The 13,104-nt window shown below is 41.5% G+C and overlaps 1 protein-coding gene across 1 annotated transcript; it reads left to right on the top strand.

The window, feature by feature from the left end:
* Positions 1-11,879: 11,879 nt before the first annotated feature.
* LOC109267032 (olfactory receptor 51H1-like) lies at positions 11,880-12,833 on the top strand. The gene has a single exon (XM_019449543.2). The coding sequence runs from the start codon at positions 11,880-11,882 to the stop codon at positions 12,831-12,833; it is 954 nt and encodes a 317-aa protein (XP_019305088.2).
* The last annotated feature ends 271 nt before the right edge of the window (positions 12,834-13,104 follow it).

Below are 13,104 nucleotides of genomic sequence, written 5' to 3'. Positions count from 1 at the left end.
CATAGAACTTTTTTCATCTCGTCATATTGGAAACTGTTACCTATTAAACAATAACTGCCCATTATCTCCTCCTCTGAGCTCCTGAAAGCCACCATTCAATTTTCCATCTCTATGAATTTGACTTCTTTAGGTGCCCCAATAAAAGTAGAGTCATACAGTATTTGTCCTTTTGTGACTGGCTTATTTTACTTAACACAATGTCCTCAGGGTTTATTCATGTTGTGAATAACATGACAGGCTTTCTTTCCTTTTACAGGCTGAATAATATTCCAATGTCTGTATGTGCATTTTGTTTCCCCATTCATCTGTCAGTGGACACTTGGGTGACTTCTAGCTTTTGACCATTGTGAATACTGTTGCTATGTTCAGGTTATACTATTTAAGCCACATAACAATTTAGTGATTCAGGAGTTATTAAACTCATGTTACAGGAGAGGACACTGAGGCTGAATGGAGTGAAGTGACAAAGTAGATGTATGAGAATTAAAATGTGCAGGGAAGAACCTCATTTTAGTGACAGCCCAGAGAAGACTGGCTGCCCTGTCAGCTCAAGCAGAGGCTGTAGGGGCAGCTGGTAGGGATGTGGTCACAAGCTGTGGAGGAGGAAGGAGAAAAAAAGGAAGGGTGAGGAGGCTAGGATTCTCAATTCCTTCCAACTCAGATTTTTTTTTTTTTTTTTGGTCCCTGTATAACTTAAGGTTAAAAACATCAGTTGAAATTTGCTTAATGTTTTGTATAGATTAGGAAACCTAAAAACACTTTATGCCTCTTTGTAAATTCCAGTTCTGTTTTTATGAGAATTTGCTTAGTGGAAGGTTATCAAGTGACATCTAATATTCAAATTGTATCACCGTAATGATTTTATTCCAGGAACATAGTTCCAGAAAGAAAAGTGGAAACAGTAAAAGAAGAAGGAGAAGAAGAAGGAGGAGGAGAAGAAAAAGAAACCTATATGTGAATTAGCAGACACTCAGAAAATGAGTACTTCACATCACTGCCCTCACTCATTCCTATAGGCACCGAGCAAGCTGCTGTGGGGTGGGGTAGAAAAGAGCATAGATCTCATGATAGTGCCGACATGGATTCAGTGCTAACCCTGCTATTTACCAGCCATGTGCCATCCCTCTGAGCTACAATTTATTTATTAAATAAAGATATTAATATATACACCACAGGGTTGCTTTGTACATGTTCAATAATACACACACAGATCAATATAACATATACATGCTGCAACAGTCCCCAACTTGGTATTATCTAGAAGATCAAAATTGCCACTCATTCCAAATTCCCCTTACTCACTGCCAGTACGTTTAGTACTTCAGTGTTCTTTCCCTGGTGGGTAATCCAAATCATTCCTGAAGGATCAGTATCCTTAATGTTCCTGTCTTTAATGCACTGGTTATTGTTATCAGGCAATAAGTAGGAATCTTTCCAATGTATATTTTGGGTTTTAAGCAAGGTCCTCCTTGCCCCATTATGTACCAACAACTTAAATTCTCCTTGGTATTAGAAATAAGTCACTCCAGCCAGTATAGAAACTCCATCCCGTGCCTCTTTAATCAGTGGCTGAAGAAGCCCCATAGAGCCAGGGGATAGTTGCAAATTCCAGTTTATTAGAACCAGGTTTGCTTACTCTGGTAGGTCTTCTCCCCCCTCTAACCCCCCCCCCTTTTTTTTTACTACACCCTCTAAAACAGGGCTGAGTCCTATGTTGGAAGATGGAAAGAAAATGTTCTATAGTTGAGTTACTTGTTTGGTGGTGATAGGGGTCACTTACACCTCCCCCCATGGATTCTTTAAAGTGTGTGTATATAGTGCATATGAAAAAATGCAACCATATATTAGTTGATTTTGATCATGTACCAGAATTTATAGGACAACCTTCCTATCTCATAGGGTGGGGTTTCCAAGTTGGTGTCATACCTGAGCCTTCAGCAGGGCATCTCATAGTTTTATTGGGTCAACTTTTTCTGCCTGATGGTGTATACTGTAAGACCAATGCATTCCATAGGGCAAGCCCATTAACAGAATTCTTTGATTACAAAATCAGTTCCTTGGTTGCCAGTGATGCTTTTGGGATACCCTGATGGTGTAAATCTAAAAATGGTGGTGTTGGCAGAAGCAGTGTAGGAAAGAAAATGAATCTGTCTATGGAATATTACCACCTATATTGTAAGGGCAATACAAATTAGTTTAATACAATTAACGTGCCACTAGAAGACTGTCTAGACTCTCCTAGAAATAGTGAAAAATCAGGCTCAGAGTTGTCCTTTAATGTATGTATCCATAGCAGTAGGGATAGAGGCTCTGCCTGAGAACAGGTTTCTCCTAAGTCTTCTTTGTTTATGACTATTAATATGGACACTTGCACAGGAGCTCACTGAATAGCAATAGGTGCCTGGGGCAGAGACCTATCAATATCCATAGAATGGGTCTTCTTGTTTACCCATGACTAATTAAAATTGATGCATTTAGAGTCTAGGTACTTGGGACAGGGTATTTAGTGTAGTAATAAGGAGTTTAAGCCCTGTTTGATTCCATATACAATATTCTTAACTAATATAATCCTGGTAAGCCTTTTATTTCCAGATCTTAAGGCCAACTCAAACACCATCTTATTTATATAAAGACTTCTCTATTTTTCTCTTGTCTGTCAAGTCCGTTTTAGGTTTTGCACATGCTTTACTCTTTCAGAGGCATGGTCTACTAAAGAATAGGATTGGTACCTGATTAATCTCTAGGTAAAGCACAGTGAATAAAAGGAACTCCAATATTGTGAACCATTTTAAAGACTGTTGGATAATGTAGATTTTGGAATCAACACAACAGGGATCAATCTCTCATCAGCAAATGGAATTGGTCTCAGGTTTCACCAATTTACCTCCATTTATCATTTTCCCTCCAATGCCAGATTTGAGAGACAACCTGGCATTAGCCATATTTATTATTTTAAGGCAAAGAATGCCTCTCAGAATGCAATGCCAGGAAAGCTAAAGAAATGATTCCATCAGAGATGTCAGTATTTCAACACAGTTAAGAATCCATTAAAAATGATCTCTTTACCTTTTAGAACTTGGAGCATGAGAAGAACCTGAAAAATGTCTAAAATTTCAATGAATGAAAAAAGGGATGTGATAGAAATGGGAAAGTCTAGGGGCGCCTGGGTGGCGCAGTCGGTTAAGCGTCCGACTTCAGCCAGGTCACGATCTCGCGGTCCGTGAGTTCGAGCCCCGCGTCAGGCTCTGGGCTGATGGCTCGGAGCCTGGAGCCTGTTTCCGATTCTGTGTCTCCCTCTCTCTCTGCCCCTCCCCCGTTCATGCTCTGTCTCGCTCTGTCCCAAACATAAAAAATAAAAAAAAATAAAAAAAAAACGTTGAAAAAAAAAAGAAATGGGAAAGTCTAATATTGGGGTGCAGCCTATGGAGGACAGAGTTTGGTTTCCTAATTGGGAGAACCTCCAGGAAAACCTCAGGAACTGCTAATGACCTCAAGCAGACAGAACCCTGAAATGTCCCATTCTTGAATCTGCAGGACATATGGAGACCTGGAGGGGAGTAAAGAGGAGTCAGCACACCCTGCAGGATAGCCTGGCACCTCTACATTGTCCTCCTCTCCAGGGGGGTGAGAAAGGAGGAAAGGATGGCTGAAGTTAGTGAGAACATCAGAGCTTTTAACAAAATTACTGACCAATATTTTTCAAGACTCTCAAGGTCATGGAAACTAAGGAAAAGCTGAGAAGTTGTCACAGACCAGGCTGGATTAAGGAGACATGATGATTAGTTACAATGTGGTTCCCTATGCTGGATCCAGGACCAAAGAAGTAGATACTAATGGAAAAACTGTCAAGATCTAAAATCTGGACTTTAGTTAGTAATGATACACTACTACTAATTTCTTAGTTTTGACAAATATACCGTGTTCATGTAATTTGTTAACACTAAGGAAACTAGGGGAGGGAAATACAGAAACTGTATTGTAACTCTTCTGTAAATCCAAATGTATCCCCAAAAATAAGAAGTTCATTTAACCTCCTTCCCCGCCCCCCCCCCCCCAAAAAAAAAACCCTCTATGAGCGGTGGGGGAAAAGTGACCTTTGGATGGGCAATGTAGGGGCATTAAGACATCACTGAAGCCTGTTCTCAATTTCCTATTGGAAAGGAAAGGGAGTATGTATGGAAATTATATGATGCGCCAAGACCTTTTCTGAGCGCCTTCATAGTCTAGCATAATTCTAACAATCCCGTGAAATAACCGTTATTCCCAGTTTACAAGTGAAACCTAAAAGGCTCAAGGAGTTAATTTGCTCATTATCACACAGCTGATAAGAGACAGATCCCAGCTTTTCTATTACATCATGCTTGATGTGTGACCTCTAAGGTTATTACCAGGAGAGAGAGAGAGATTGCTTCCTCATTATAGCTTCATTTTCAACCACCTTCATTCCCTAGGTACAGGTGAAAAGAGAACTTCTTTCCTCCTCTCTGACACATATGTATAAAGCACTCATGCACATTTCTGGCTACATTGCCTGGTTTCTCTTTGGCAGAATTTGGAAAGAGCTTGGGCTTATTCTCTCTAGAAATGGAAATTCTTCATGGCCTCTGGTGTTCCAGCAGGACAGTGTGTGTGTCCTCATCTCTACTCTCTTGGTCCCCACCTGTCACCAGGCTATTCATGGGGCTGGCTCTTTGGGAAGGGAAGGTGCTCAGTATGGGGCAACTGAATATTCCTCTGGTGCGCCCTTGTGAAAAATCATCAGGATGTACTACTGTTTGGTGCTTCCTTCCAAGTCCCAGAGCACCCTGGCCCAGCACTCAGGGGGTTCAGGAAGTTCAACTATGAAAATCTCTTGGATTTGCATTCGGATCCCGGAAGACCTGTTATTCCCTTACTTCTACCAGGAGGTTTATAAAATGTTGGTCTTTATTGACACAGCAAAAAATGTTTTTCACAAACAGAGAAATGGACGAGAAGAGACACACACTCTGGAGCTATGGTGAGTGCTGGGACTGGAGGGTCAAAGCTGGGGGCGGGGGTGGAGGTGGAGCATGGAGCCTTGTATTTCCAGCCTGCATCAGCATTTCTGCCTCTGGGCCTCACTGAGCAGCAGCTGGTTAGGACAGGCAACCACCCTTTTGGTCCTTACAAAACCTGAGAGGTAAGTGTTACTTCAAGGCCTTTGTCAATCCTTTTTCTTATAACATCATGGGCTTGGGTGGTCATCTGTAAGGAGTTCTGATTACATCAAACAACACCTTCTTTTGAGCTTGACCATTCCTTGCTGATCTGAGCTGAGAAACATGGTTACCTCATGGTGACAGGAAACACTATTCCTTCTCAGTCTTCAACTAACTGGCCAGACCTGGGCAAAATCAAGTAGAGATAAATCTCCAGGGTCTCTCCTGCAGTGGCTTCTCCAAGGACAGGCTGAATCTGACAGGAGTCCTTCATCCTATTGTGGGGCTTATGATTAGGGGGCAAAGACATGCATAGGGGATGTACTCCGCCTCAATCTGGAGTCCAGCTGTGTCAGAAAACCTCCCTTGATACGGCACATTCTGACTAGTTTGAGCCAGTACAGAGGGGTCACTATCTCATTCTACGTTAATTCAAGTCAGGAAGGCAGTCAGTTAAGTAACAGAGGATCATAGTTAATCTTTTCAATGTTATTATTTCCTGATGAACTCATTTTTCTAATGGAATTTGAAAAATATTTAATGCCTAGCATGGTGCTAATTTTGGTTATGTGTAAGATTTCTTTCATATTTATTTTTATTTTGTTTATTTTTAAAATTTACATCTTAGTTAGCATTAAGTGCAGCAATGATTTCAGGAGTAGATTCCTTAATGCCTCTAACCCATTTAGCCCATTACCCCCCTCATAACCCCTCCAGTAACCCTCTGTTTAAGAGTTTCTTATGTTTTTGTCCTCCTCCCTGTTTTTGTATTATTTTTGCTTCTCTTCCCTTATCCTGATGAACTCATTTAACCTTCCCCAAAACTCAAGGGAAGTACTCACATTAGGTTTTATGGGTCAGAACATTTGGACAGAGAGGTTAAGAAATTTGCTCAGAGTCATGTAGCTAATTGGTAGTAAAGCCAGAAATCAAACCCAGACAGTCTGGATTTACTGCATACACTTCTACTCTGTCCCGCCTACCCGGGATAAAATACAGGTAAGATGCCAGCCTGTCCCAAACTCTGATATGCTAATGTGAGGAGACACTGGATTTTAATAGAACATACATTATTCATGCTATTAAAGACGTTTCAGGAAGTTGGAGAGATCACTTTTGCAGACATCTTAGAGCCCCTCAGCAGATTTGTGTGTTAATTCCGGAGGGAACATCACAGAAAGCTGGATTATAACACATTCACAGGTGCCAGTGATTTACAAACAGGCCTGTACACTGGCATGATTTTATCACTTTAAATTTAATATCATTCAATACTAGACATATTTCCACTCCATTCCAGACCTTGGCATCTCTTTGTGAATAATCAGGCTTCATCAGTTAAACATAATCAAGGATTTTGGTTGCCAACTTTAGAAATGAGGCTATACATATAATTAAATGTGAAGGTATGATCTACTGTTTAAAAATATTTAAAGAGATTAAGAATAAAAGACTGATAGGATAAGATTTACTTAATAATCATGATTTTTTTTTTAACTATGTGGATCCCAAATCTGTAAGGAAGTGAAAACCTTTTGAGAAACTCCAATTTTATTCCTTTACTCAGATTTTACTGCAATTTCACTGATAGATTTTAGGATTTAAGTCCTATATTCAAGCTATAGCCTCTGAGAATCTGTTTACATGTGGTCTGAGGAGGAAGGATAGATGGAGGCTAGGAAGTCTCCCCATACAGCTCCCATTCATTCATTCACAGATCATAATAGCAGCTTCAAATGGCTAGAAAGCAGCTGGAGGTGGAAGGAGCCCGAGTTGTTTCTGGGGGACTGGAGACCCTGCAGATGGTTTGTGACTGTCCAGTTATAGGTGTGCAGCCCAAGCAGGTTTATGCTAAGCTTATTTCTGAGCAGAGCAGTGATAGAGCTCATCTCAGCAAAAGCATGACAACATCATGGGCTTGGGGAAACCTTGGGTTCCCAGCTCCTGATGGTCCCTGCTAGGCTATAGTATCATGCCACAGCCTTTTTTTTCTGTAAACTTCCTCTTGGTCCCAGGCTTGGGGCTTCTTCAGTCCTAGGACTCAGCTGGCAAATCTGAAGGCTTAAAGGCTTCCATACCCTTCAGTGCTGGAGACTGATGTCTAATTGCTATAGAAATCTTGTTTTGGGGGAAAAGGGTCTCCAGCCTTCTCTAAGCTGGGTCATTTCTTACAGTGGCTCATAGTTTGACTATAGGCCATTTGGCGACAGACTTCCCCCATCAGAGAAAGATAAAGTCTTTGCACTATTCATGGTCTTCCGGAGCCTAAATGAGGAAGATTGTAGAAAGGCAGAAAGTGTAATTTAAAATTTCCCCCCACATCCTCAAGAAGGGTCTGCTTGGCATTGATTCCCTCTTTTTGTCTTCCTGTTTTTTCTTTCCAGATATAGTTTTATCATGTTTCTCCTTTGTTCACTCAGGAGAAAGTTCTTCTTCCTAAACCATGAGACTATAATTACATTCACACTCAGGGAAGTTAATAAGCACATGGGCCCCTTATAAACTTAGAATTTTTCTATGAGGAAGTTGACGGGTTGATGCATACAAATGATCAGAGAGGAGGCAGAGGTGGTAAAAGAGGAGATCCCATACATCTGTAATCCTATTTCATATTCTTTGACATTTGAAGTACTAATAACATTAATAACCATTATAGCTAGCAAAAAGCAGCAGCATAACACCGTGCTTAAGGATGTGAATTCTGGAGTCAGACTGCTTAAATTTGAACCCATGCTCATCCACTTTCTTACATCATGATCTTAAGCAAGTTTTCCAACTGCTTGGTAGCTCAGTTTTCACATATGCAAACTGGGAATAATAATTATACCCACCTCATAAAGCAGTGTGTACTCCAATATTAGCCATTATTATTTTTAAGTGTGCTTATTACATTCCCAGCACTGTCCTAAGTCCTTTGCATATATTCTTATTTAATTCTTACAATGATCTCCAGGGATAAGTATTGTTTTCAAAGATTTTAGAGGTGAGAATGCTGAGGAAGAGACAGAAGCGTGAGGTTTGTAGTCAAATGGACAGAGCTTGAAGCTGGTCTTCTCTTCTGCTGACTCTTTGTGTGGTGCTGGACAGGCTTCCTCACCTTTCAGGCTTTATTTCCCCATCTGTAGGAGGATGATGCCACTCACAGGCTTTGGAAGGAGGAAGACTCATGAGTTAATGGATGTAAAATCCTAGGGTATCTCTGTTTGTTGTTACATTTTAATAAATGCCTACCATGTGCTAAACAGTTTATAGTCTTTCCTACATTCACCCTCTGGTGAGGTTGGTATTTTTGTCCTTTTTCAATGACAAGAACACCTTTTTTGGTGAACTCCTTGTCACCCTGCAGCACTGGAATCAGGGAGGAGGGAGCAAACTCCCTTGTATCAGACACTGCAGCACTCTTGGGTCTTGGGCACAGGTGGGTTGTGGAAAGTGACTTGGCCACTGCATCCAGAGGATGAGCCACAATCTCTGTGGACAGGCTGGAAAAACTGGACATGATTGGAGCAGAGAGGCCTAGCTGGCTTGACCTGAGGACCACTTCTAGTGGGTGACCTCACTCCAGTCCCAAACCCCTGTATCTGCTTTGGAGGGAGATGGGGTTGGAGGGAGGGGATAAAAAAACTAGCCTTTAAATTGTCTCAAGGGTAAAGGATCTAGTAACTATAAAGTGTCAAAACATCTTCTTATATAAAACAATTAAGCAAATAGCCTTTGTCTTTAGGCCAGCTTGGATTTAAATCCTGGATCTACCACCTAGCTTCATGACCTTGGCAAAACTATTTAGCTTCTTGGAGCTCCCATTTTTTTTCATGAGAAAATGGAAAAATATCCCACAGGGTTAGAGGATTAAGCAAGAATAAGTGTACAGAGCATTTATAAAAGACAAATGTATTGTTTCTGAATTTTACTATTATTTTGTAAGAAAATGAACTCAGGACCCTGAAGTAAGGAGCATGGCAGACAGGAAAAAATGGGAAACAGCAAAGTGTATTTAACTCCAGCACACCAATTTAGGGATCTCTAGGAATCAGAGAAAGGTCATGTCCAAGCTTCCAAGCACCTGAGATGGCAGTTCTCTGAACTTTCTTCACGTGTGATTGTGGGCTTGTGGTTGTCATTTCACTCTGCCGTGGACAGAAGCTTTGTACAAAATGATAGGATGCTATGTGGAATGAGAGTCAATGAAAACCTAGCTTTGGGTGGGCCCTAAGCTGCTGTTTGGCTGAATAGACCAAGTTGTTTCCAGAGAAAGAGCCTTTCCATTTGGGCTCTGGTCTATTAGATATGCATGTCTTATGCATTATGTCTGACAGTTTGGGAAAAATTTCATAAGCTGTCTACTAGCACGTGGCCTTGAGAATCAGTCCTGAGTGGAGATCATGATCATTCACTTACCAGATATTTGGCTTACAAGAAGTTAGTCAACCTGAGACTCATTGTGATGATTGTAGGTAACATCCTTACTTAGTGTCTGGCAGATGGTCAATAAATGATAGCAACTATTCTTGTCATCAGAAACTGATGTGTGGATCTGTGCACACTTATATTGGAACAAAACAGCACACCCCTTTAGGATATCCCTAATATGAGTTTTCATTGCTATGTGCCATTTCTAACACAGTGATTTTCAGAGAACAGAAAGTCAGTTTAGTGCTTATAGGACAAATCATCAGTTCATTCCTTCAACAAATAGGCAAAATTGAATGAAGGAAGACAGATAGAAAAGAATGATTCTATTATACAGGCAAATTTGTGGTATTAGAAGTCAGAAAGGTGGTAATCACTGACAGGATGGGGTGACTGGAAGGGGTTTCTGAACGTTCTTGGGGGCTGACAGTGTTCTGTTTTCTTGATCTAGGTGCTTGTTACACAGATGTGTTCACTTTGAGGAAATTCATCAATCTTTACACTTACAATATTTAGGTTTTTCTGTGCATATTTCAACAAAAAACATATTCTAAGAATTATCAAATATGGTAAATTTCCTGAATAGAAAGATATGTTAGCAGTAATGTTTATGATGCTTAGGGGAGAGTTGACTGAGTAGGCTACAAATGTATGATGGACAAGGTCTCTTCTCTTCCCTTCTGCATCCAGTATAAAGATCTTTGACCTGGTCCTGCAGAATCAGGAGCCAGGAGATCATTAAAGTTATGACAGGAAACACCCTTCTATAACAAATCTGGTCACTGTGTTTCCTGCCTATACATATACTCATTTAAATGTCCATACTTACCTTTTAACTATTCTGCTAGTTTAATGGAAATTTGGACAATGAATCAATACAGAGAGACCAAATGAAGAAAGTAGGACAGTTAGGAGGCTGTTATAATATCTAGGGAAATGATGGCAAGTTTTAGTTTTATTGTGATCTGAGAGGAGGGGGGTGTATTCAAATACAATTGATTTGGGGAATAGGTTATGGAATGAAAAGAGATGCTAAGTTTTTTGTTTTCCTTGGAGATTTCACAGATAACAGGAATGGGAGGAAGGCCTGACAGGTATTAGAGGGTAAACTTTGGGGACAAAGTAGGGGAATTACAGTTAGGGCTTCTATGAGACATTCAATTTATAAGGCAAACCAGTGTGAAAATACTTAGCAGATACATGGAGATGCAGTCCTGAGGAGAGAACCTGGGGAAACTAGAAAGCCTGAAGGTGCAACATGAAGTTATGGGATCAGAGGAGTTCACACACTGCACTGTGGGCTCCTTGTTGAGTACTATTAATCCTCTTCAGGTGGTAACCCTCAGACTGGTCAGCTTCACCCTTCTGCCCACACCAAGGAGAACTTCAAAGTACTTGGTGCTGTCTGTCATAATCGTGTTTATGGTAAGAGGGTTGAAAGAGATATTTAAGAGCTATGTCCACAGGACTATCTCAAAAGCAGAGTCAGAAGAAAATGTGCAAGCTTCAAGCAGCCAGCGTGAGGTGGAGATAGGACTGGGGAAGATGGTGTTTTAACGAAAGTGAATCATCTGAGTTCCCGTCTTGTTTACTAGACTTAGCTTGAAGAACTCTTGCATACCTCCTCTAAGCCAACCCATCTTCACAGGACAGAAATTTGTCACTATTGAACAGATTCAAAAGAACCTCTTTGGGGCCTCAAAGGAATTTCCAGGAAAGAAATACAGAAAATGTTGGTTTCTTAACAACAGCAGAGGAAAAACCAACCAGCCTCCTCAGAGGAACGTTTTGAAAACACATCCTTTATTTGAATGTGTCCTTTCTGGTGTATTTGTTAATAGATATGTCAGGCTGTGGAAACCCTGCCTCTAAGAATAAAAATGGAGTCTATACTCCTTATTCTGAATACCATCCTAAAAATTGACAGAAAATTATTCTTTCTTCATTATTTAATCTTCACCCTGGAGATTGACCTTTGGGTATAGCTTAAGTGGAAAAAGGAGGTTGTCTAGGTCCAAGAGAAGATATGCAGTGGCTAAAGCAGTAAGCAGAGATCAATCAACTCTTAAAATGTATTCATTGTCACTCTATCCAAAGAGAAGACTAAATTAGCCAGGAAATGGAGGGGAATGGGGCTCCTAAGAGGAATGAGGTTTTTTCGTGGCCTAAGAAAGGGTTATGGGGCAGCTCTTCCTTTCCATCCCACACTTAGTAGGGACTTTATAAGTGATGGTCAAATAAATGAATGCCTCTTACTTGTAGGGCAGACAACTCCTTCATGGAAATACTATGTTCTCCTGCAACACCAGCACTTCTGGTCATTCTACCTTCCTCCTCACTGGCTTTCCAGGCCTGGAAGCCTCTCATTATTGGGTTTCTATCCCCATCAATCTCATCTGTGCGTTTTCCATCCTGGGTAACGGTATCATTCTTCTCCTGATCTGCACGGATCCAGCCTTATGTGAACCCATGTACATCTTCCTGTCCATGTTGGCAGCCTCCGATCTAGGCCTCTGTGCCTCTACCTTTCCCACCATGATGTGGCTTTTCTGGCTGGGTGCTCGTGAGCTGCCCTTTGATCTCTGTGCAGCGCAGATGTTCTTCATCCATGCCTTCACCTATGTGGAATCTGGTGTGCTGCTGGCCATGGCCTTTGATCGTTTTGTTGCCATCCGGGAACCTCTGCACTATGCCACAATTCTTACCCACTCAGCCATGGCCAAGGTGGGGGCTGCCATCCTGGTGAGGGCTGTCCTGCTCAACCTCCCAGGACCCATCCTCCTGCGGCGTCTGCTTTTCCCCCAGATCAGTGTACTTTCTCACTGCTACTGCCTGCACTGTGACCTTGTGGGATTGGCCTGCTCAGACACCCAGATCAACAGCTTGGTTGGCCTGGTCTCCATCCTCTTCTCACTGGGCCTTGATTCCTCCCTCATTGTGCTCTCATACGCCCTGATCCTACAAACAGTACTGGGCATTGCATCACCCGGGGAACAGCTCAAGGCACTCAACACATGTGTCTCACACCTCTGCGTTGTTCTCATCTTTTATTTGCCCAAACTGGGGCTGTCTGTGTTACACAGAGTAGAGAAGCACAGCTATCCTGCTCTGGCAGTGCTCATGGCCAACCTGCATTTCTTGGTCCCGCCTATCATGAACCCCATAGTTTACTGTATCAAGTCTAAGAAGATACGTCAGAGCCTCCTAAAGCACTTCCAGCATAAAAGGGTTGATGTCTTTTAGAAGAGCAGAAGGATCCAATGGTACATGACCCCTGTGGGGCACTCTGGGTCTTGGGGCAGGGGAGAGTTAATGTTTGAGGGTTCAGTGATTCAGTTTTTACTACTGAGCATTTCGTGGGGGGCACTATTAGCTTCTATAATTACAATTTTGGGGGACTGAGACCATTGAAAAGTATATTTAAGTACCACCTTGATAATCCTCTCATTGCTCTGATTAGAGCCAAACTATTTCAGACTCATATACTGTGACATCTCCTTACCTAGGGGACCTA

This window comes from Panthera pardus, unplaced genomic scaffold (genome assembly GCF_024362965.1).
Source record: "Panthera pardus isolate Hobbes unplaced genomic scaffold, ASM2436296v1 HiC_scaffold_12, whole genome shotgun sequence".
Taxonomy (NCBI): Eukaryota; Metazoa; Chordata; class Mammalia; order Carnivora; family Felidae; genus Panthera; species Panthera pardus.
This window is presented reverse-complemented; position numbering and strand designations above follow the sequence as displayed.

Coding starts and splice junctions, on each gene's coding strand:
- LOC109267032 (XM_019449543.2), top strand. CDS start 11,880: ATGTTCTCCTGCAACACCAGCACTTCTGGTCATTCTACCTTCCTCCTC.